At 38.9% G+C, this 26,993-nt stretch overlaps 1 protein-coding gene across 1 annotated transcript in view; it reads left to right on the top strand.

The window, feature by feature from the left end:
• The window catches only part of inpp5l (inositol polyphosphate-5-phosphatase L), a 125,749-nt gene that overhangs the window by 77,779 nt on the left and 20,977 nt on the right, over positions 1-26,993 (top strand). Inside the window, exons 5-7 of the mRNA XM_039768483.1 lie at positions 3,630-3,693; positions 4,579-4,682; positions 7,502-7,554. Of these exons, the coding sequence (XP_039624417.1) occupies positions 3,630-3,693; positions 4,579-4,682; positions 7,502-7,554 (221 nt within the window). The remainder of the gene's footprint in view (positions 1-3,629; positions 3,694-4,578; positions 4,683-7,501; positions 7,555-26,993) is intronic.

Below are 26,993 nucleotides of genomic sequence, written 5' to 3'. Positions count from 1 at the left end.
TCACAGCTTGTGGGGTTTACCAAGAAAAGAAATAGAAGTAAAACCCAGACTGGGTGAATCCTAAAAGTCTTTTCAATTAATACTTCTCTTGCAATTCATTTCATTTCTTTGGAGAGAGCAGTACATGATCAAATTGTTGATCGTCAGCAAACCAAAAGAAGCCAAATTTACTCACTCAACACATAAAAAAAAAACACTATTTCCAGTTCAGCTAAAAAAAACTGAAATTCGGATGATGGTGCATCTAGGGCATACACTTGGACCCCTTTCTGAGAAAAGTGTTGCCAAAACCAGTATTTGTGGTGTTGCCAAACCCTTATGGAGCTATCTTTTTTTTTTTTTTTACCCACCCCCATTCTGTTTTTATTAAGTTTCACAATTTCAAACTCGCATGAGAAACGTAGTGTATTCAAAATGAATCTTGGCTGTTTTGCTTATCATTACCTATTGTGATGTTATATATGACATAAATTGACAAAATTCTATGGGTTCCCTAAAGCCCATAAAACCCCTCTAAAATTCACTTTGCAATACTGTCAGACCTGTGGTCTCTGATTTACACACATACAATTTCAACCAAACACACATTTAAATGGGCCTCGGAGCAAGTAAAATTCAAGGCTAAAAGTGCCAGGGAACTGGCTGAAATGTGGCTATACATTGAAAATACCATTAACAGACATTTTGACATAAACCCAGCATATGCAGGCTTGAAAATAAGAACATGAACATATAATTAAGACATTATGACCAACACCCTCAAACATATAAATTAGATGTTATGACCAACACCCTCCAAACCCCACCTCAACAACGCCTACCCCTCCCCTTTACATCCACCTACCATCCCCTCCTTATTTGCAAAATATATATATGCAAAAATATACAGCTATTGTATACAGAAAAGTACTCAGTTACATAGTACTTTTGATACATCCAACTAACCAACGACACTTTAACTGAGGCCAATTGATTTAGAAAATTTCCCAGTCCAAGCTGGGCAACCCATCTAGTTCTTGACATCATAGGGCAAGAATCTGTCTTCTGATCACGATGACTTTTCTCTTGTCACCTTAAATAGGGAGATGTTCTAAATGATCTAATTAGAACAGTTTGGTTTATTATATGATTTAAATTTTTATCAAGTTTGAGACTGTTTTTTGGTAACCATTTCAAATTGAATATGAGTTTGCAGATTTATTAGATTTTTATGAAGCCTTTACTGGAAAAAAGACTTATTCTGAAAAGTACAAAATGTAAATAGACCAGGAGATAAGAATGTCTAGGAAAAAGACATACTGCAAAAATAGTCAAAAGCAAAAATCAGTGACATACAGTATATACCCTTGCAATAATTCAAAGGAAATATCAGCAGTTGAGGTTTCTAATAAGCAAGGATGATGCGTTCATGCCACACTGTTGGGAACAGAGTACTATCCCAGCAGTATTGTTCACAATACAGGAAGTAATCCTGCACTGGGTGTCAGCCCATTACAAGTCCAACTTACACACATATGCCCACATCAAGGCTAATTTACAGCTTACAAACCAGTATGGCATGCATGTAGAAAGGAGTTTGCAAGCAACTTGAAAAACTAACACAAAAGACAACCAGATGCAGAATTTTAACCCATTGGACCAAGCCAACACATGAACAATGATTGTATCTGGTTTTGGTTTCTGGAGGTAATGCTTCTAATAATGTCAGAAGGGACATACTATGATAACATGAGCCTGTGTTTCAAGGACACACATACACCTAACAAAAACAAGTCTGTACTTTCAAACTGCAACTAATAGAGCTGGAGTTTATGTAAATACATGGCCTCCAGAAATAATTGAGATGAGTTTTGGGAACAACCTCAACGGGTTTTTTAGGAGCTTACCCTTGCTGGTATAGTATAGCTAATGAAACAATAGTACCTACTTAGAGTGGTATCTGGGCGCAACTGTAATATTAATCACTTGTGTTTTTGTTTATTTTTGGTGTTGGGATATGAAGATTCCATTTCTAAGATTTATTTTTTATTTTGATTTAATTTGACAAGGTTTATTTTTGTTCTCTCTTCATATTCTTCATTTATCCAGTGCCATTTGGAAGTATCACATGTCTTTGATTGTCATGCTAGAGACATTGCGTGAGTGATGTCACAGAAGCTAAGCTATAAATATGGTGGTAATCATACAATGTGTTATCCACAGGTGGATACTATATGTTCATCTTTATTAGTGTTCTTTTGCAAGAAGACTGTAGTGGTAGGATGGCAGTTTTGATTTTGATATAATTTTCCCTTTGACTTTTGAGTATTTTGCGTAGTCCATTTTTGGTTGTCTGATTTTTTGACAATTTGATTTCCCTGACCAAGTCTCTGCCTCAGTTAATCATCTCCTGGTCTCTTTGCCACTCACAATAATCCTTAAACAATTTATGTATCTCATAACAACACCTCAGTGATCTTTGTCGTAGGCGATGTATTATGCTAAATATAGTTTTGCTCTGATTGATACCTTGATTGGTCATTTATTTGTTGAGGCATCCAGAAATACTCCTTGTTACCAACTCAAAATAACTTTATAAATAAATATTCTAGGCATCATATAGTAAACATAGTTCAACATTATATTGAAGCCAGTTTAAATGACTCTTTACCTAAAAATAATCTTACTCAGAAACAGCAACATCTCAAAACCAATCCAGCCATCTATCCATTTTCCAACCCGCTTATTCTGAGCAGGGTCTTTGAGAAGGTGAAGTCTATCTCAGCAAGCATCAGGCGGAAGACAGGAACAATCCAGTCCATCGGAGGGGTTAATACACTCACACATAAACACTCACTAAGGCCAATTTAGTAAAGGCAATTCACCTAATCTGCAGGAATGTGGAAGGAAACCAGAAACTGATGCAGTTGGAGGAAATCCACATGGATATAAGGAGTCATGCAGAATTCACGTAGAGAACACCTGGGATGTGATTCCTTAGTCTCATTAATGTGAGGCAGCAGCATAGCACCCACATCTTAAAATTTGTCAGTTTTACATCTGCTTAATTGGAACTAAAGTATTGTGAGTTAATTAATTTCATGCACCTATTTGAGATTTTGTTTAAGTTTTGTTGTGTTTTTTACTTTTATCATTTTGATAGTAATGTCATACTGCCACCTTTTTTGGTGAGTTATTTTAATTTTAGCAGCCATCTTTGTTGTGGCTTTCTCAGCTGTTTTTGAACTTTGTGACGTGTGACATCATCACTGCAAATATACAACATATTTCAGTGCAGACCTCCGTTTGTCATACTTTTGAGATTTTCTTTTTTTTTTTAGTTAAGTTCGCTACTTATTTACTGAAATAAGTATGTAAATATTTAATCATTAATTGTATAATCATATTTTTCTATGTATTTTTAACATAGTAATGGGAAAAAGTTAACTTTGATTTTTTTTTTTGTCATTTTTTTAAAATTAAAAACTTACCATGAATGTCTGGCATATAGATAAAGGACTTCCTGCATTGTAAGACTTTTTAGGAATTTATTTTTGGTTACCAGTCTGAAGAAGGTTCTTTGCTTAAAAGGTAATAAACTTATTCTAGATGAATAATAAATATATTTTTTATCTTTTTATTGCTTGTAGGCTCTGGGAAACATGTATTTAATTCACAGATCAATCAAACAGATCTATCAATATGACTTCAGAGGTAATCCTTTTCTATGTTCTGTTCTTCTGTTTTGTTTTTTAATTTGTACATTTTCCATATATTATTTATTTTATATAATATTTGCAGTGTAATTCATTCTATTCATTCAATTTAAGGAAATGTGAGTCCTTATATTTTGCATTGATTTCCATGAACAAGATGCAGATAAAAGAACCCTCTGTCTTCTTGTGTATTTGAAAAGTTGAAACAAAAGGTGAAGTGATTTAGCCCATTACTACAGTTACTTGTTTAAAATCCCTTACACCATTGGGACTCAAATCTATTTACATTCTTGATTCTGTAGGGTTTGAAGGTTAGTAACAGTGAATTAGTAGCTAAAGTGGAATTTAAACAAAATTCTTTAAAAATAATAATTGGATAACTACTCAGAAAAAACAACTGGAGCAACCTGCACTACTTCAGCTGTGAATGAGTTGTTTAAATTTGAATCTTCTGCCTTCAGTCAGTCAGTCAGTCATTCAGTTATTTTCAAACGCACATAGTCCTGAGCAAGGTCATGGTGGTGTGGGTGCTAAAGCCTTTCCCTGCTATTATAGAGCATAATGCAGAAACAAACCCTGGACAAGGTGCCAGTTCATCGCACGGCTCTTCTACCTCCATCATTACATAAATAAGTACTGAGTACTTATGTAATAGGCAGGCACAAAAATGTTTTTACTTCTAGTCTGTTCGTGCCCTTACTGGTTTATACACCATTTTTATGTTCCTTCCACCCTTATCAAGCATTCTTCTTTTTCAGATTTGTTTCCTTCAAGCCAAGAAATCCAGTCAGATAGAGAACATTCTAACATTTCATCTAATCATTGATGGGTTTGTGATAACTATAACATGGGAACATTGATTTTTTTTCCTCCCCCACTTTAGAAAAAGAGTATAAAGCTGTTTGTGGACAGAACATCCATCTTGGCTCCCTAGATGATGTTCCTTCTCTCGAGAAAGAAAAATTTCCCAAGAACTTCTGGCCTGATGTAAGTGTGCATACACAACATGATTAACTTCATTTTTTTAAGTTATAATTTAACTCAAAACATTTTTTTCACTTTAGTTGTTATTTTTTAAGTCTTCCTTTTGTTTGCGTTCTAAGTGAATATCTTTTTTTTTTTCTTTCTATTTTGGTGACATTTTGCATGATCACCACTCACTGATTAATAGATTACATTTCTTTTTTCAGTATTTTAACACTTAATAATAATAAACAGCCACAAGTGTTACATGTGTAGGATGTTACAGCCAATCATCTTTTTATCCTTAATATGTGTACAGTTCACAGATAACACCTTAGATTTCCCACATTTCAATCTTGGGCATAGTTTCCCAAGAAACATATAGCATAAAGCTACACAAAATTTAGAAATGAATGCAGTGAATATGTAGATAGTAATAAACTATGTAATACAATTTTCAGTGACTAAAAGACCAGAGCACGGCGAACAAAAATGCAAGTATATTGTAACTTGTAGGGGGGTGCACCTGCACCCCAAACACCTAGACACAACCAAACCAGACAGTCACGGAAAGAAGTTTTTATTTAAACAAAATATCTTTTACAGGTTTTTATCACCTGGTACATCAGTCACAATTCATGTTTGTTTCTTTCCTTTCCTTTGCTTTTCCACTTCCATTCTCCACCGAGCAAGCATTGTCCATCACCTCCCGACTCTAACTGATGGATAAAGCAGAGCGACTGCTTTTCGATATGAACCCTAGATAACTTTGGTACAACAGGATTGCCAGTCTGTGGAACCTCTCCATAGCAGGAGCTCCGCCTAGTGGCATCCGAGAACCTCAACACGGCTATCCAGCAAAACTAGAACTCCCATTGACCATACCACAGGGACACTATAACACAAAGCCTCAGGAGGCAGTCACTCTCTGTCCTTCTCTCATAATGGCCTCCTGACTGTGAAAGGTACCACTAACCAAGTCAGTCAGGTTGCCTGTCAAGCCATATCCTTCCTTCTTAACAGCTGCCTGGCCAGATAAGAAACCATGCAACACTGTCACAATGCCAGTCGTCCCATTTCTTCTACCACAATAGATTATATAGTTATTAAATGCAGAATTAGCAAATAATTAAGACACAGATTTGTTAAAATGCACAGAAAACATAGTAGAAACTAATTAACGTAAGTGGAAGCCAACAATATACAGTATGCCAATTAATTCATTTTTGAACTATGGCCAGTTTATAACAGAGGATATGAAAATTGTAAAAGAGAAGGTCGAAGACAACCAGCTACCTATCCACTCCTAGGCATATAGTAATGGAGTTTGTGCTGGGCTGTCCAGTCTGATTTCAGTGTGAAGATTTTAATGCTGTTTTATCTGAGGTGACTTTTCCATATGCAGAAGAACAGCTTATCAGTATACCAATGGCACCAAGTGCCAAATCAAGATACTGAGAATAGAAACAGAATATGAGGGTTAGTAATGGTTTATAAGTATTATATTACTTATATTTTTATACAAACGACTAACTCACAAAGATGCAGTATGCATGGTTAATCAGCAGCTCCTGTCAGGGTATGGGTATTAATCCTTAGAATCTGTGATAGCCCAGGACGTGTACAGCCAACCTGACCCAACACAAACAAGCAGCGATACAAGTGCAACACACAACGCCCTTTTATTCAGAGCTGGGGCAGCGCTTTCTCCTCACTCTCCAGAGCACAGTACAGTACAGCACCAAAGTAAACAAGACACAGTCCTTTCCTTCTCCCTTGGGTCATTCTCAGTTCTTCCACCTCACATGAAGTGAACATTGATCTTGGTTTGTCCTTAAATTATATTTTGCAAGACCTTGATATTGTCTGATCTTCATGGTTGTACATTTGGCCAGTGGTACACTACACGTTCAAATTTTATGACTGCAGTTGCCGGATCTCATTACCTTCAGGACATCAGGTAACATAGTTAAAAATCATACAAAATGACAAATTATATGACTGTATCATCACCTTTTAGCACAGTTTCAAATTTCAGAAGTATCACTGGCTTGATGCATTTTGACAACCAAATAACTTGTTGCCTTACAACACTGATGACTTTAATAATGATTCCAGGTATGGTAACTTCAACTATAGCACCAGCCCTTTTTCTTTTTCCTCTTTTGTTGTTTTATGACAAATATGAGACATCAAACATATAAGCCTCTCTTCTATTTGCCTTCAGATCAAATGGTATGCCTTGTACTTCGAGCTGAGTGCTCATTGGTTGTCAACTCTTGCCCTGATAGGCACCTATCAATAGGACTTAATGTAACATCAAACTTAGTTTGATTTTATCATCAGAAGTTATCAAGGGCAAGTGCCATAACTCACTCAAATTATGTAAAGAAAGGCTATGATTAAAAATCACAAGAATAGGTCATGTAATGTGTTGCCAAATGTAGTATTGTGGGGAAAGTCTGGGTATGAAGCATCACATGCAATTGTATTCAGAAAAGTTCTAATTTATCGATTACATCGTATTTGACATTGCTTTAAATGTTGTATTGTCTTGAGTAAGTTCTATTCAACTTATGATATACAGTACATACCAGTTTTATAGTGACCAAAATGCCCTTGTAAATAATGATGTTGATGGAAAGGTAAAAAAGTATAGCCTGTGTATAGCTAACCTACAGAAAATCTAACATTTTAACAGATGTAGATGGATTCTATTTTTTTTTTTATTTTAAGTGATCTTCTGTGAAACTGGCCTGCTTTTCTGCACACTCTAGATTCTTTAGGGAAATGCCTGTCGCTAACAAATTCAATAATTCATCAATTTTCTTTTACTTTGATAGTTTAATTGGTCCAGGAAAGGATTCATGAGGACCAGATGGATAATTCACAACAGGTATATAATGTTTTAATTTTTGTGATTATTATATTATGTTGAGCCATATCTTTAAATATTGCATTTAAAAATGTCTTAGTAAAGTTTATAAAGCTGATTGTATTACATTCTAGATTCCTATATTAAAATGTTCCATGGCTGATTTCATGTTTTTAGGTTGATACTGTTTCTCTTCTCTGTCTGCATCTTCTTAGTATCTAGTTGTTGTGCGGACACAACAAATCTAAAACATAATCATATATTTTTAATTCTGAATATTTTTTATAAATCATGGAGATCAAGTTGTAAACAAATCATTGGCACCTTAAATCATGCTAAGTTTAAAACTGTAAAGTATCTTACTGAACATCTTACATAAGTAAAATTTTTAAATATTATGGATTAGTGATTGAGGTGTTTTTAATCAGTTTAAACCTTGTGAAAAGGTTTTGTTCTTATGCTTTAATTTTTGTGCATGCTTCTATTTAAACCTGTGAGTGTGTACCATCATGGAGTTAGGGTTATAATGACAAATTATATCATCAACTGTTGTGACTTATGACCAGCATATATAATTTAAAGTAATAACAGTGAAGGGACCAATACCCATCTCCAAACATATCATTTCAAAATGGAAATACCAAACATTCCTATTTTTTCTGAATTTCCAAGGCATCGTAAGAAAACATCCCCTTGCCCCATCCCCTTGAGCATCATAAGAGAAATAAAATAAAACCTAATGAAGAAACTTGATAATGTGTAAATCATTTTAATAGACCTGTACCGTAACTTGCAAAATAATTGTCAGAATGATGAAATGCTTTGTTTTGACAGTTGATTCTTGAATTTAATTTTCTTAGAAGAATCTAGCTGTCAAATCCTTGGAATCCACTGACAATGAGTCCATCTCAGTCTCGACAATAAAAACTCTTGGACCTCTTTGGCATCACAATTATAGTACACCCTGATTAATTTAGTGGCATGTACAATGTCTTTCTTGCCTAATTATTTTCTTCCCCTTAATCTGCTGTGCTTACTTTGGTAGTTTTGACTCTGCTTCTAGGCTGTCTTTGACTGGGAAGAAGCATTTTGGGGTGGGGCTACTGAGCACCATATTGTTATATACCCACCATATACCCACCATTTTCTTGGGTTTTCCTAAGGCTTGAAAATTCTTCTTGGTGTTTTTTTGGAAGTTTTTGAAAGATTCCCCAGTGATGCCCTGGCTCTGCACCCTTTGTGATATCATCAGTGCATCACTATGAAAATTCCCTCCAAAACAGTCACTTCTATCTGAGACGGGCCAAATCCAGCTACTCACTTTCTTTTTAATTTTGAATACTGGTCACTTATGACTGGTCACTGAAACAATTTTACTCTGATACTCTCTTTTCACATTTTCGGTTTGACCTTTTCTTTGCCTTGACACTTTTTTTCTTTTTCTCATTTGTGCAAGGAGGAACAGGAGAAGCACTGCCAGAGCCCTACAAAACAATCTCCAGCTGGCTACCAGTGTGCATGTTTCTGACCAAACTGTCAGAAACAGACTTCATGAGGGTGGCATGAAAGTCCGATGTGCTCTAGTAGGACCTGTGCACACAACCTATCCCATCACCTTGCAGCTCGATTGGCATTCACCACAGAATGCCACAATTGGCATCTCCGCCTTTGGTGCCCTTTTCTCTTCACAAATGAGGGCAGGTTCACACTAAGCACATGTGACAATTGTGAAAGAGTCTGGAGATACTGTGGTGAATGTTATACAGCCTGCAGCATCATCCTACATAACCGGTTTGTCAGTGATGGTCTAGGGAATCATATCCTTGGAAGGTCACACAGACCTCCACATGCTAGGCAACGGTACTCTGACTACTGTTAGGTACCAGGATGAAATCCTCTGGGCCATTGTCAGACCTTATGCTGGTGCAGTGAACCCTGGGTTTTTCCTAGAGCAGGACAATACCCTGCCTCATGTGGCCAGAGCACGTAAGCAGTTCCTGGATGACAAAGGCATTGATGCCATTGACTGGCCTGCGTGTTATCCACACCTGGATCCAAATGAGAACCTCTGGAATGTTAGGTGTCTGCACATCCTATGCCACCAAGTAGCGCCACAGACTGTCCAAGGGCTCTCTGATGCCCTGATCCAAGTCTGGGAGGAGATAACCCAGGGCGCCATCTCATCAGGAGCTTCCCCAGATATTATATATGGAACAGCCTGTGATTTCAGTTTTTGACTTTGATTTTCAGTATGATGTCAAATTCAGCCCTAATTGGTTTTGTGATTTTGGTTTTCATTGACTGTTGTTACATCATTTTGTTCTCAACAAATTACACACTTATTACCATGTAAAGATTTTGCACTCGAATATTTCGTTCATCGAGAATCAGTGTGTGATTTTAAGTGTTCCCTTAATTTTTTCCCATTTCAGCTCTGGTGTTTTTTATTCAATTAAGAAATAGATCACAAAAGAATTATAAAAGTAAATCAGAAAACAGTACAGCAGTGAGGAAAATATGTTAACTATTGTATAAGCTGTTAAATTGTTAAATTTGAACTGTTAAATTGTGGAAATGCAGCAAACAACTGTACAGAAAAAAATGAAGCAGCCATATGCACAATTATTTTTACACAAACTGATTATGGACAACCCCGGGTGTTGAGGGGGTCCAGTATGGTGGACTCAGGATTGGGTCACTGCTTTTTGCAGATGATGTTGTCCTGTTTGCTTCATCAGGCCGTGATCTTCAGCTCTCTCTGAATCGGTTCGCAGCTGAATGTGAAGCGACTGGGATGGGAATCAGCACCTCCAAATCCGAGAGCATGGTCCTCAGCCAGAAAAGGGTGGAGTGCCCTCTCAGGGTTGGGAGCAAGATCCTGCCCCAGGTGGAGGAGTTCAAATATCTAGGGGCCTTGTTCACAAGTGAGGGTAGAATGGAGCGTGAGATCGGCAGGCGGATCGGTGTGGCATCCGCAGTGATGCAGGCTCTGCATCGGCCTGTCGTGGTGAAAAAGGAGCTGAGCCGTAAGGCAGAGCTCTCAATTTACCATTCGATCTACGTTCCTACCCTCACCTATGGTCATGAGCTGTGGGTAACGACGAAAGAACGAAATCGCGAATACAAGCGGCTGAAAGGAGTTTCCTCTGCAGGGCGTCTGGGCTTTCCCTTAAAGATAGGTGAGAAGCTCAGTCATCCAGGAGGGGCTCAGAGTAGAGCCGCTGCTCCTCCGCATTGAGAGGAGTCAGATAAGGTGGCTTGGGCATCTGATCAGGATGCCACCTTGACGCCTCCCTGGCAAGGTTTTCCGGGCACGTCCAACCCAGGAGAAGGCCCCGGGGAAGACCCAGGACACGCTGGAGGGACTATGTCTCCCGGCTGGCCTGGGAACGCCTCGGGATTCCCCCGGAAGAGCTGGAAGAAGTGGCTGGGGGGAGTGAAGTCTGGGCGTCTCTGTTCAAGCTTCTGCCCCCGTGACCCGACCTGGGATAAGTGGAAGAGGATGGATGGATGGATGGATGATTATGGACTTGCTGTTTTTGCTTTATAATATTAACTAGCAAAATACCCGCGCTTCGCAGCAGAGAAGTAGTGTGTTAAAGAAGTAATGAAAAAGAAAAGGAAACATTTTGAAAATAACGTAACATGATTGTCAATGTAATTGTTTTGTCACTGTTGTGAGTGATGAGTGTTGCTGTCATATATATATATATATATATATATATATATATATATATATTAACACACACACATATAAACATATATATATATATATATATATATATATATATATACACACATATCCATACATATATACATATTGAGGAGCCAACCCGGACACAGACAGGCAGACATGTTGTTCATCATCACCACCACACGTATTTATTTACAATAATATTTACAAATAATATGGTCACTAAGACCCAGTCCCATGCACAAACCCCAATAATCACAGTCCTGGCCACAAATGCCTTCTTTTCGGGCCGCCTCCACTCCTCTTCTGCCTCTTCCTACTTCCACCCGACTCTAGCCTCAAATGAAGGGAGACGGCCCCTTTTATACATGACCTGGATGAGCTTCAGGTGCTTCGGACACTCCCCCGAAGTGCCGACTGTTCTCCCGGCAGCTCTCTGGGTATCCGCCTTAATCTTCCCCCCAGCACTTCCTGGTGTGGCGGAAGTGCTGAGGTAACAGGTCCCCAAGGCATTGGGGCGCCTCCTGGCGGTGACCACGGGCCCCTACAGGGTGTGGCTTCCATGCCCTCAACCCGTGGCCCCCAGAGCAACCAGGAAGGCGGCCCCCACGTGATCCAGGGTGGGCCTTCACCCTCTTCCGGTCCCTCACTGCATCCCGGCCGGGTCGTTGCCCCTGGCATCTCTGACAATATACACATATATATATATATACACATACATCCACATATATATATATACATACACACATACATACACGCACACATATATACACACAAATACATATATATATATATATATATATATATATATATATATATATATATATATATATATATATATATATATATAGACATACACCCACATATATATACATATACATACATATATACATATACACACACACACATATATATACACTCTTTGGGGTGCGAGCAACTGTTGCTGGGGGTGCCAGAATCCATCAAGGAAGAAAAATGAAAAGCATTATTTGTACAAAATCTTAATTTATTTATCCATTCCTAAATAATTAACTGGGCAGGATATTTCGTATCAGTGCAATACGCTGCTTATTAAAACGGATGACTCTCTCTCTATATATAATATATAAACTGCTCAAAAAAATTAAAGGAACACTTTGAAAACACATCAGATCTCAATGGAAAAAAGAAATCCTCCTGGATATCTATACTGATATAGACTGGGTAATGTGTTAGGAACGAAAGGATGCCACATCGCTTGATGGAAATGAAAATGATCAACCTACAGAGCCCTGAATTCAAAGACGCCCCAAAAATCAGAGTGAAAAAATTATGTGGCAGGCTAGTCCATTTTGCCAAAATTTTATTGCAGCAACTCAAAATTGTACGCAGCACTTTGTATGGCCCCTGTGTTCTTGTATACATGCCTGACAACATCGGTACATGCTTCTAACGAGATGACAGATGGTGTTGTGGGGGACCTCCTCCCAGATCTGGACCAGGGCATCACTGAGCTCCTGGACAGTCTGAGGTGCAACCTGGTGGCATTGGATGGTCCAAAACATAATGTCCCAGAGGTGTTCTATTGGATTTAGGTCAGGAAAGTGTGGTGGCCAGTCAATGGTATCAATTCCTTCATCCTCCAGGAACTGCCTGCATACTCTCACCACATGAGGCCAGGAATTGTCGTGCACCAGGAGCCACTGTACCAGCATAGGGTCTGACAATGGGTCCAAGGATTTCATCCTGATACCTAATGGCAGCCAAGGTGCCTTTGTCAAGCCTGTAGCGGTCTGTGTGACCCTCCATGGATATGCCTCCCCAGACAATCATTAACCCACCACCAAACTGCTCATGCTGAATGATGTTACAGGCAGCATAATGTTCTCCATGGCTTCTCCAGACTCTTTCACTTCTGTCACGTGCTCAGGGTGAACCTGCTCTCATCTGTAAAAAGCACAGGGCACCAGTGGTGCATCTGCCAATTCTGGTATTCTATGGCGAATGCCAATCGAGCTGCATGCTGCTGGGCAGTGAGCTCAGGGCCCATTAGAGGACATGGGGCCCTTGGGTCACCCTCATGAAGTCTTTCTGGTTGTTTGGTCAGAGACATTCACACCAGTGGCCTGCTGGAGGTCATTTTGTAGGGCTCTGGCAGTGCTCACCCTGTTCCTCCTTGCCCAAAGGATCAGATACTGGTCCTGCTGATGGGTTATGGACCTTCTATGGCCCTCTCCAGCTCTCCTAGAGTAACTGCTTGTCTCCTAGAATCTCCTCCATGCCCTTGAGACTGTGCAGGGAGACACAGCAAACCTTCTGGCAATGACACGTATTGATGTGCCATCCTGGAGAAGTTGGACTACCTGTGCAACCTCTGTAGGGTCCAGGTATCGCCTCATGCTACCAGTAGTGACACTGACTGTAACCAAATGCAAAACTAGTGAAGAAACAGTCAGAAAAGATGAGGAGGGAAAATGTCAGTGGCCTCCACCTGTTAAACCATTCCTGTTTTGGGGTCATCTCATTGTTGCCCCTCTAGTGCATCTGTTGTTAATTTCATTAACACCACAGCAGCTGAAACTGATTAACAACCCCCTCTGCTACTTAACTGACCAGATTAATATCCCATAAGTTTCATTGACTTTATGCTATACTCTGATTAAAAGTGTTCCTTTAATTCTTTTGAGCAGTATATATATATATATATATATATATATATATATATATATATATATACAGTATATAAAAAACCGGACACGGACAGACGGGCATCATTAGTTCACCCGACACACCCTTTATTTACAGTATTTACATGCACCCCCAGTGCCTCCAGCACCAATCCCCCAATGTCCAGGCCACACTGTCCAATCGCCTTCTGGCCGCCTCCAGTCCTTTCTCCAGCTCCGTCTCTCTTCCACCCGACTTCCGCTCTCGACTGAAGGGAGGCGGCCCCTTAAATAGGAACCCGGATGGGCTCCAGCTGCTTCCCGGCACTCCTCCGCAGACACGCCCTAGTGTGGCGGAAGTGCCGGCTGTGCACCTGGAAGCCCTACGGGTGTCACCTGTCTTCTTCCCCTGCACTTCCTGGTGTGGCGGAAGTGCTGGGCTCCAGGGTTGTTCAGGCACCGGGGTGCCGCCTGGCGGTGGCCACGGGTCCCTACAGGGCTGGGCTTCCAAGCCCTCTACCCGGGGCCCCCAACATAACCAGGGCGGTCGCCTCCTCGCGGTCTGGAGGAGGTACAAGCCCTCCTGCGGTCCTCCTGGGTCATCCTGGCCGGGCTCCAGCCCCGCCGGATGCCACTATATATATATATATATATATATATATATATATATATATCTATACTAATAAAGGCAAAGCCCTCACTCACTCACTCACTGACTCATCACTAATTCTCCAACTTCCCGTGTGGGTGGAAGGCTGAAATTTGGCAGGTTCATTCCTTACAGCTTCCTTACAAAAGTTGGGCAGGTTTTATATCGAAATTCTATGCGTAATGGTCATAACTGGAAGCTGTTTTTCTCCATTTACTGTAATGGAGATGAGCTTGAACGCCGTGGGGCGGAGTTTCGTGACATCATCACGCCTCCCACGTAATCACGCAGTACATAGAAAACCAGGAAGACCTCCAAAAGCGCTGAAGAAAACATGCATTATATAATTGAGAAGGCAGCGAAACAATAAGAAGCGGCGAGTGACATATACAACCATATTCATGAGTTCTGCTACTTCGGAAACAAAGCACGATGTAAACCTACACTTTAAATTAAGTTCATAGACAGGCTGCCGCTGGCGTTTGTAATTTAGTGCCTGCCCATATAAGGCCGTCCGTCAGCGGCAATCCAATAGCAAACTGCCACGGGTAAATATTCACGGGTGAAGGACTGTGCTTATGCAGAGGAAGATGAGATGGTCAGGGTGGTGTTTGGCACAAACTCAGCGAAACTGCGAGAGAAAGTTTTAAGTGCCAGGACTAAGGTAACATTAAATACAGCCATGGACATAGCACGAGATGGCACCAGCACAGCTGGGAACCTTCGATGCATGTACACCGGCGGCTCACGTGAACTGGCGAGTGCACAGAAAAAAGCAACAGTTCCAAAGAGCGCTGAACAAAAACCGAATTACACAATTGAAAAGGCAGCAAAAAATATGAAGCGTCTGATACATACAAGCATATTCATAAATCCAGCTACTGTGGAAACAAAGCACACGTTGGAAAAAGTCAATGTCCCGCTAAAGGAAGACAGTGTAAAAAAAACCCGTGCATGCAGTGTGTCAGGTCTCAGATAAAGAAGAAGGCGAGCTGTTTATTGATGCAGTAAGAAAGAATCGATGAATGAAACCTGTCATCTTTACAACGATTGACAAACACGGAATGTAACTTGAACACAACACATCCTACAAATACGAACCTGATTGAAAGAAATAATGATAATCAAATCCTTGATGACAGCAACACTCAGTAACACTCACAAAACAAATACTGTATATTGACAGTCATGTTACGTTATTTTTAAAATGTTCCCTTTTCTTTTTCTAGCTTTTTTAACACACTACTTCTCCGCTGCGATACGCGGGTATATATATATGTATATATATATATCCCGATCTACATACTCGAATAATGGATACTTTATTCGCCATCAATGATTGTTTTGGTAAAGCCATACTCAGTGTATTCATTAGATGAACGGTAAAAAGTAAGAGCGAGGGAGGATGACTTATTGAGGCATGCAGGCTGTAGTGCGTCAACTCTATCTGAATTGCGCGATCACATTTGAAAAATATATCTTTTCAAGTTCTATTTAGTCCATATGTGTCAAACTCAAGGGCGGGCCACATCCGCCCGGCGTAATTATATCCGCCCCAGATCATTTTATATACTGTATTATTGTTATTAATGGCCCGGTATATGAAGCGCTGGTAACACAATAAACTACAGATCCCATAATGCAGCGCTTCAGCTGCCTTGCCTAACACTTACGCGTTAATCAAGTCTAGCTTATGATGCTGCAAGTTATTGCGAAGCTAGCTCACACGATGCTGAAGAGAAAAGTTGATTCTGAAAATAGAGCCTTTAAAAACCGATGGGAGGCTGAGTATATGTTTACTGAACCCGTGTGTCTCATTTGTGGAGCTAATGTGGCTGTAATTACAGAATTTAATCTAAGACGGCACTATGAGACAAAACATCAGGGTAACCTGAATGCAATGCAGAAGATACAGAAAGCAGAAGAATTAAATAAGAATCTGACACTTCAGCGGACGCTTTTACCGTGCACAATCACAAAGTGATTTCAAGTGAAGCTGCTTTTATGGGAGACACAAATGCACCAGTGCAACTTGCCCCACTTTCCCTGTTGCCAAGTAATGTTAAACCAAGTCGTCACTACGGTGTTCCCAAATACGCACTTTGCTGATAAACTGAGCGCACTGAGTTTGCACGGCGCTTTGGTGACTTTGAAGAACAAAAAAAGTCCGTCTACATGCGGCTCGAACCTTGTGCATGTTTGGTAGCACATATCTGTGTGAGAAGCTCTTCTCAGTGATAAAGACTAACAAAACAGCACACAGGAGTCGCCTCACTGATGAGCACCTGCAATCCATCCTGAGAATCTCCACAACACAGAACCTCACACCAAACAGAAACGAACTTGTTGCCAAAAAAGATGCCAGGCGTCCAGCTCTAAAATGACATATGAGCAAAGACAACTGAATGATTTGATTTGTTATTGCTGAAAGGAACACATTTTATTTATATTTCCAGGTTTTGTTATGCAGCATGTTCATATTTGAATTTGTATAATTTTGACAGGATATATTTTTATGGAGAGCAAAATCTTTTGGGATATTTAAAATCTAAGTTTATTTTTTTATATAAAATTACATAAGAGTAAAGAAATTTGAATGTTTGTTCTTTTAACGTTTACTTTATTTCTAACTTGTATAATTTAGACAGGATATATTTTTATGGAGAGCAAAATATTATAAGTTGTTTAAGGTTTGAGTTGATTTATTCAGGAATAATATTCCTGTCTGTTTTACCATTCCTACCAAAGATATTTCTGTCGACTAAATAAAAATTCCTTCTATTTAAAATTTAAATAGAACTTGAACAAATACGATGCACGTAAGAGCGGGAGTTATCCGTTTTAACAAGCAGCGTATTGCACTGATACGAAATAGCTGTGTGTGTATATATGTAGATATGTATGTATATGTATATATATGTTTATATATGTGTGTGTGTATGTATATATATATATATATGTATTTGTGTGTGTGTGTATATATATGTGTATATGTATAGATATGTATATATATATATGTTTATATGTGTGTGTGTAAATATATATATATATATATATATATTGTCGCAGTAGGGAGCAGTATTGCTCCCTTGAACCCTCAGGTAGGGCTTTCTATTGCAGTGCTCTTGGTAGAGGGTAGCGTTTCAACCTTCGGACGTTCAAACGGGACCTTCTTAGGGTCGTCTGCGCACACAAAATTTGTTTAAAATGCAGGTCCCCTGCCAACGGACGGCCAGAGAATCCTGCCGGCCATGCCAGTGTCGCAGTAGGGGGCAGGAGTGCTCCCTTGAACCCTCAGGTACCACGCCAAACACCTGGTAAAATTGCCACAATGATTATATTTATTATAATAATGTGCACCAAGCACCCTCCACTCCACTATATTCATAAATCACAATTACAATAATAAATCAATAATAATCACAATCCTCCACTCCCAGACGCATTGCCCTCCTACCACCCAGCTCAGCTCGCCGTCTGGGAGCTCCCTCAGTCCTTTTATATTCCCTGACCCGGAAGTGTTCCCAATCCCCAGTCCATGTGATCTTGTATCACTTCCGGTCAGGTAAAAAATACTTTTCTTCATCCCGGAAGCCCGTTGCTCTTCCTATGATGAACTTCCGGGTCATAGTGCACAAATAAGTCTTTGGTTCTCCCTGCAGCTCCCTCTTGCGGCCCCTGTGGTATCCAGCAGGGCTGAGGATAAAAACTACATAGTCCATGACTCCCTGCTGGTCTTAGGGGCACCTCCATACTGCAGGGAGGGCTCCATCTAGCGGCTTGGGGGACTTGGCCGGGATAAACTGCCGAGCACAATCCACTATATATATATACTAGCAAAATACCCGCGCTTCGCAGCGGAGAAGTAGTGTGTTAAAGAAGCAATGAAAAAGAAAAGGAAACATTTTGAAAATAACGTAACATGATTGTCAATGTAATTGTTTTGTCACTGTTGTGAGTGATGAGTGTTGCTGTCATATATATATATATATATATATATATATATATATATATATATATAAATATATATATATTTACACACACACACAAACATATATATATACATATCTATACATATACACATATATACACACACACATATATACATACATATACATACACACATATACATACATACACACACATATATACACACAAATACATATATATATATACATACATACACACACACATATATAAACATATATATACATATACATACATATCTACATATATACACACACAGCTATTTCAGATCAGTGCAATACGCTGCTTGTTAAAACGGATAACTCCCGCTCTTACGCAAGTCTGCGTGGATATTATGAACTATCGATTTGTTCAAGTTCTATTTAAATTTTAAATAGAAGGAATTTTTATTTAGTCGACAGAAATATCTTTGGTAGGAATGGTAAAACAGACAGAAATATTATTCCTGAATAAATCAACTCAAACCTTAAACAACTTATAATATTTTGCTCTCCATAAAAATATATCCTGTCTAAATTATACAAGTTAGAAATAAAGTAAACATTAAAAGAACAAACATTCAAATTTCTTTACTCTTATGTAATTTTATATTTTATAAAAAATAAACTTAGATTTTAAATATCCCAAAAGATTTTGCTCTCCATAAAAATATATCCTGTCAAAATTATACAAATTCAAATATGAACATGCTGCATAACAAAACCTGGAAATATAAATAAAATGTGTTCCTTTCAGCAATAACAAATCAAATCATTCAGTTGTCTTTGCTCATATGTGATTTTAGAGCTGGACGCCTGGCATCTTTTTTTGGCAACAGGTTGGTTTCTGTTTGGTGTGAGGTTCTGTGTTGTGGAGATTCTCAGGATGGATTGCAGGTGCTCATCAGTGAGGCGACTCCTGTGTGCTGTTTTGTTAGTCTTTATCACTGAGAAGAGCTTCTCACACAGATATGTGCTACCAAACATGCACAAGGTTCGAGCCGCATGTAGACGGACTTTTTTTGTTCTTCAAAGTCACCAAAGCGCCGTGCAAACTCAGTGCGCTCAGTTTATCAGCAAAGTGCGATTTGGGAACACCGTAGTGACGACTTGGTTTAACATTACTTGGTAACAGGGAAAGTGGGGCAAGTGGTTGTGTCTCCCATAAAAGCAGCCTCAATTGAAATCACTTTGTGATTGTGCACGGGTAAAACGTCCGCTGAAGTGTCAGATTCTTATTTAATTCTTCTGCTTTCTGTATCTTCTGCATTGCATTCAGGTCTTTCAGGTTACCCTGATGTTTTGTTTTATAGTGCCGTCTTAGATTAAATTCTGTAATTACAGCCACAATAGCTCCACAAATGAGACACACGGGTTCAGTAAACATATACTCAGCCTCCCATCGGTTTTTAAAGGCTCTATTTTCAGAATCAACTTTTCTCTTCAGCATCGTGTGAGCTAGCGTTGCATTATGGGATCTGTAGTTTATTGTGTTACCAGCGCTTCATATACCCGGGCTTTAATAACAATAATACAGTATATAAAATGATCTCGGGCGGATATAATTACACGCTGGGCGGATGTGGCCCGCGCCCTTGAGTTTGACACATATGGACTAAATAGAACTTGAAAAGATATATTTTTTCAAATGTGATCGCAATTCAGATAGAGTTGACGCAAGACTACAGCCTGCATGCCTCAATGAGTCATCCTCCCTCGCCTTACTTTTTACCGCTCATCTAATGAATACACTGAGTATGGCTTTACCAAAACAATCATTGATGGCAAATAAAGTATCCATTATTCGAGTATGTAGATCGGGTTATATATATATATATATACATATATATATACCTGCGTATCGCAGCGGAGAAGTAGTGTGTTAAAAAGCTAGAAAAAGAAAAGGGAACATTTTAAAAATAACGTAACATGACTGTCAATATACAGTATTTGTTTTGTGAGTGTTACTGAGTGTTGCTGTCATCAAGGATTTGATTATCATTATTTCTTTCAATCAGGTTCGTATTTGTAGGATGTGTTGTGTTCAAGTTACATTCCGTGTTTGTCAATCGCTGTAAAGATGACAGGTTTCATTCATCGATTCGTTTCTTACTGCATCAATAAACAGCTCGTCTTCTTCTTTATCTGAGACCTGACACACTGCATGCACGGGTTTTTTTTACACTGTCTTCCTTTAGCCGGACATTGACTTTTTCCAACGCGTGCTTTGTTTCCGCAGTAGTTGGATTTATGAATATGCTTGTATGTATGAGACGCTTCATATTTTTTGCTGCCTTTTCAATTGTGTAATTCGGTTTTGTTCAGCTCTTTGGAACTGTTGCCTTTTATCTGTGCACTGTGTCAGTTCACGTGAGCCACTCGGTGTACATGCATCGAAGGTTCCCAGCTGTGCTGGTGCCATCTCCTGCTATGTCCATGGCTTTATTTAATGTTACCTTAGTCCTGGCACTTAAAACTTTCTCTCGCAGAGTTTGTGTCAAACACCACCCTGACCATCTCATCTTCCTCTCCATAAGCACAGTCCTTCACCAGTGAATATTTACCCGTGGCAGTTTGCTATTGGATTGCCGCTGACGGACGGCCTTATATGGGCAGGCACTAAATTACAAACGCCAGTAGCAGCCTGTCTATGAACTTAATTTAAAGTGTAGGTTTACATCGTGCTTTGTTTCCGAAGTAGCAGAACTCATGAATATGGTTGTATATGTCACTCGCCGCTTCTTATTGTTTCGCTGCCTTCTCAATTATATAATGCATGTTTTCTTAAGCGCTTTTTGAGGTCTTCCTGGTTTTCTATGTACTGCGTGATTACGTGGGAGGCGTGATGATGTCACACGAAACTCCCCCACGGCGTTGAAGCTCATCTCCATTACAGTAAATGGAGAAAAACTGCTTCCAGTTATGACCATTACGCGTAGAATTTCGATATAAAACCTGCCCAACTTTTGTAAGGAAGCTGTAAGTAATGAACCTGCCAAATTTCAGCCTTCCACCTACACGGGAAGTTGGAGAATTAGTGATGAGTCAGTGAGTGAGTGAGTGAGGGCTTTGCCTTTTATTAGTATAGATATATATATATATATATATATATATATATATATATATGACAGCAACACTCATCACTCACAACAGTGACAAAACAATATTGACAATCATGTTACGTTATTTTCAAAATGTTTCCTTTTTTTTTCATTGCTTTACACACTACTTCTCCGCCGCGAAGCGCGGGTATTTTGCTAGTATATATATATATATATATACACATATATATACCCGCGCTTCGCAGTGGAGAAGTAGTGTGTTAAAGAAGTTATGAAAAAGAAACGGGAACATTTTAAAAATAACGTAACATGATTGTCAATATACAGTAATAGTTTTGTGAGTGTTATGAGTGTTGCTGTCATCAAGGATTTGATTATCATTATTTCTTTCAATCAGGTTCGTATTTGTAGGATGTGTTGCGTTCAAGTTACATTCCGTGTTTGTCAATCATTGTAAAGATAACAGGTTTCATTCATTGATTCGTTTCTTACTGCATCAATAAACAGCTCGATTTCCTCTTTATCTGATGTGACACACTGCATGCACGTTTTTTACACTGTCTTCCTTTAGCGGGACATTGACTTTTTCCACCGTGTGCTTTGTTTCCACAGTAGTTGCAGTTATGAAAATGCTTGTATTTGTCACACGCTTCATATTTTTTTGCTGCCTTCTCAATTGTGTAATTCGGTTTTTGTTCAGCACTCTTTGGAACTGTTGCTTTTTGTCTGTGCACTGCATCAGTTCACGTGAGCCGCTCGGTGTACATGCATCAAAGTTTCCCAGCTGTGCTGGTGCCATCATGTGCGATGCCCACGGCTGTATTTAATGTTTGCTAAGACCTGGCACTTAAAAGTTTATCTTGCAGGTTCGCTGAGTTTGTGGCAAACACCACCCTGACCATCTCATCTTCGTCTGCATAAGCACAGTCCTTCACCCGTGAATATTTAGCGGCAGTGTTTCTATTGGATTGCCGCTGACGGACGGCCTTATATAGGCAGGCACTAAATTACGTGGGAGGCGTAACTCCGCCTCCCACGGCCATCGAGCAGAAGTCTATTATAGTATATGGAAGAATAAATAGGTTCCAGTTATGACCATTACGCGTAGAATTTCGAAATGAAACCTGCCCAACTTTTGTAAGTAAGCTGTAAGGAATGAGCCTGCCAAATTTCAGCCTTCTACCTACACGGGAAGTTGGAGAATTAGTGATGAATGAGTGAGTCAGTGAGGGCTTTGCCTTTTATTAGTATAGATAATTTGAAACATTTCCTCTAAACAAGTATTGTGGCTTAGTAGTTAAAGCACTGGACTGTTAACCACACAGATGACCATTCCATATCTACTTCTAGCTCAAGGAAAAACCAGCCAAACTATGTTTTAGTTGTAAAAAGTGTCCATCAATACCTTGCATCAATAGTCACTATGGTAAGCTGCTTTATATATATTTTGTTGAGATGCTTAAGTGTGATAATAGATGCAGTGGACCAAAATGTAGTACCTCTTTAGTCGGTCCTGTGCTAATTAATGGGAAAGGCCTGCCATACCCAAACCTACTTGTCACTCCAGCCTCTCTAACCCAGCACTTGGAGTTACCTCATATCCTAAAATGCAGCCATTACTTCAGTTTTCCTACATTATTGTAGCATGATGGAATTTGCTCACTTTAAAATCCTGCTACAAAATTCAGAGAAAAGTACAATTAATATTTTAAAATTTGAATATGAATCCGTCTATCCATTTTCCAATTCAAAACAAGTAAGCCTCAAGTTTGCTAGAACCGAGTCTCATATACACTGACATCCATACTCACTTACTATGGGCTAACTTGGATTTGCAAGTTAATCTAACATGCATACCTGTGGTGTTCTGAACAATCACAAATATGACAAAATGTATGTGAGACCTTCAAACATGCCAAAAAAAAGCAAAGGCCAGGATCTTCACTGTCTAGTTCGGTAGAAGCTCACCCCAGCCCAGACAGTTCCTAACTACTAGCTAAAGCTTTTAAATAAGCTAGGCACAAAATGGGAAAAGTGGCTTTTACAGTTCAAAAAATACTTTGCAAATTTAAATTCCTCACAAACGAGAGAAACCTCTTTGTAAAGACAAAGCAACAGATGAATCTTTATAAATTGAAGGTTCAACTTAACGAAATAAAAACAAAAATTACAAAAAAGAGCATAAAAGGAGTAGCTAAAATGCAATCCAGCACATGCAAGTCTCAATATGAAAAATTATGTTGAGAAATGCCTCATTTAGATGTATTAAAGGCACTAAATAGCACAGCATAATGTTCTCAAAATCAGCCTAATCTAATTGAGCATCTTTGAGTGACAGAGCCTACTGGGCACAAGGCAGGAAACAGACCTGGACAGGGTGCCATTTTATTTCAGAGCATACATATACACACACTCCCACAGAGGAACCAGTTTAGAGTTGTTGATTAATCTGACTTGCTCTTCTTTTGATTTGTGGGAGGAAAACTTGGAATACCCAGACGGTAACCCACAGAGACAGTGGGAGAAGATGCAAACTCCTCCCCTGGAGAGACTCCATACTTCTCACCTGGCAAGAGGCTCAAGTGCAAGACACCAGATCTGGGAAGCACCAGTGCTAACCCCTGTGTTACAATTTAAATGAATTGGAATCAAGTATAGAATAGATACATTTTAATAGTATTCAATCCACTTTGGAGCTTATTCTGTGAACGCTTTTAATAGTTTCTTATTTCTTACATAATTAAATCAACTCCAAAGCTGTAAGCTAATTTTGTTCTGAAATCTGTGTAAATTTCCATATGACTATATTTCTTCAACCTGTTGCAGTAGTTTTGTATTCTGAAGGTACCTAAACATATTGGCAGAGTTGCCAAGTGCTTCAAAATTGCTTATCAGAGGTGTATTAGTTGAATTAAATTTTAGCCGTTGGAAGCTTATGCACACACAATTTTATTCTTATCTGGTGTTCATGGTTGCATCATTTTTAATTGCAATTGCACCACATTCTGTAGTAGTAATGTTATAAGAGGTGCCAGGAGGTGGTGCATTATAGACACTGTGTCTTTGTGCACAAATAAATCTTATCTGTAGGTCAGACTTTGGAAAATTTACTCGAAGTTAGTATAACCACATGATTTTTGCACAAAGTAGGAAAAACTAGTTAAAAATACTGGCAAAGGATTTTACTACTGTATGTTGCAGATTTGTTTCCAATCAGAGTTTTATCAAGTTTTCCTGTCTGTCTTTCTTTCTCTGGGCCCGGCTCCAGCATCTGTCAGCAAACATTTTTTTCCACAATAATAGTAACTATTTGTTCTTCTCTCTAATTTCAGTCATTAGAAATATCAGACCAAGCTACTGGGCCACCGTTTAGGTAAACAGAGGCTGGTCGTCAGTTCAACATTAATTCAGAGGTTGTTGACAGTTGAAAGGGGACTGTGCCAAGTCTATGTGATAAATGGTGTTTGTTTGTGCACACCAGAGGGACTTTTCTCTAAAGCTTTTCTGTCCTGCCTCCCCCTTCACACACATCCCAGCACACCCTCCTACATCGATCCCAATGCAGACTTGAAAAACGGGACATCATTGACTTACACACTGCATTGCCTAAAAGTTTAAAGCTTCTGGAAACAGGATTGGTACACAAGTTTGAAAGTCTTGGAGTTCAGCTTTGGAGTTGTTTTAATGTGATTTTTAATCTTGTTGTTTAGATAGACGTGACAGAAACCCATTTGTCAGTGTTTAATAAAACTGTCACAGTTAAGCCTAGTTCTGATTTGCAGATCAGTTCAGAGCCAGTTTTACTGTGATGCTGGCGTGATAGCTTATATTGTACGTAACAGTGTACGGTCTGTCTTTAATATGCCCTTTTTGGGTCCTGCCTCTGCCCTTTGCCTTCTTTTTCTTCATGCTTTAACATCTACCAGGCCACCCATCATATCTTCTGTTTGAGATGTTAATTCAATCATGAAAAGAACCATTCATGAGAATATTTACCTTAATTTCTTCAATACAGTGGTTTCATCTAGAAGTGCACAATTTCAGTGTAAAAATCAACATTAAAATGTCTCCACGTCATTTTTATACAGTAAATTCAAAGTTAGCACTTTTTTTGTAGTTAAATTTCATTACTTTAATTGTATTCTCAGACATTTGATCATGTTATAAAGAGGAGTGTTAATGTATTTAATTAGGGTATTTGCTATTGATGAACCTAGAAAATATATAACGTCTAAGTCAAAACTAAATTTGCTAATAATGCAGAAAGTGACTGATTCTAGAGAACATGTTGGCATATTACTGCTGCTGTGTTTCATCTTCAGAGTTTAAATCCCAGCTCTAGACACTGCCTGTCTGGAAGTGGCACATTCTCTTTTCTGTGTGGATTTTCCTGGTGTTTCTCTGTTTTATTTCCCAACATCTCAGAAATATGCCTATTATGCTGGCACTCTGTCCATGGATAGTTTCTTCATTGTGCCCAATGTTTCTTGGGTATCTTCCACAACCTTAAACTGGATAACTGGGTTTGGAGACTGTTGGATGACTGATACCATATGCTAGTGCACATTGTTTGTAAATGAGTTCTCAACCTATACTCAGTGAAGAGTGTTATACAAAGCACAGTTTACATGTATTATTTCTCCCTTAGCTGGAATACATTTAGATAATCTCTGGTGTACTACTGGTCGCATGATTATTTCAGACCACCAGTGTTTGAAAATGTACTTCCCATGAGTTCAGATTAAATACACCTTTCTCTGAGAATTCTCACGTTTTGTAGTGTATCATTGAGGGCAAAGGGATATTCAAAGCCAATCTGGGTAAGGTCATTGAAAAATACCAGTTGGGGGGGAAGTACATTTTTAAGATACTTAAATCATCCAAACTGCTGCAGAAAAAGATCTTGTGTCAATTTCCACCTGAAATTTGTTAAAAGGCATGTGGGAGTCTTTGAAATTGAGTGGGATAAAATGTGATCATTAGCAAAGAAGAAAATGGATATATTTAACCTTAATTATTGTTTGTTGGGTACATTCTGTAAAAGATCAGATGGTTAGGAAACCAGATTGTATTCTCCATTTTTAGCTGTTATAAGGGTTGTGATGAAAAAAGATTATCAAAGAAATGTCAAGTCTGATGTGCTTTCTAGTAAGTTAGTCTTTAAATATCTCAATCTTCTAAGGGGTTTTGACCAGAAGAGGCAGGTTTCATCAGGACTAATGACGGAAAAAGAAAATACGTGAGAGAGGCTATGTCACATCTTGTTCACTTTACCCATGAAATCATTTCCCTTAAAATGGCACAATATGCTCTTGAATTGAAAACATGCTTAATATAGCAGTTTATACCATAAGACATGGCAGTAACTTCTTATATGATGCAGGAGACAGAAATTAAACTGAAATTTCACAATGCAATGATAAATATTGTAGAAAAAGCTAATGC

The sequence above is a fragment of the Polypterus senegalus genome, chromosome 11 (assembly GCF_016835505.1).
Source record: "Polypterus senegalus isolate Bchr_013 chromosome 11, ASM1683550v1, whole genome shotgun sequence".
In the NCBI taxonomy this organism is placed as follows: Eukaryota; Metazoa; Chordata; class Cladistia; order Polypteriformes; family Polypteridae; genus Polypterus; species Polypterus senegalus.
Note: the sequence above shows the minus strand (reverse complement) of the source record. Positions and strands in the feature narration are given on the sequence as shown.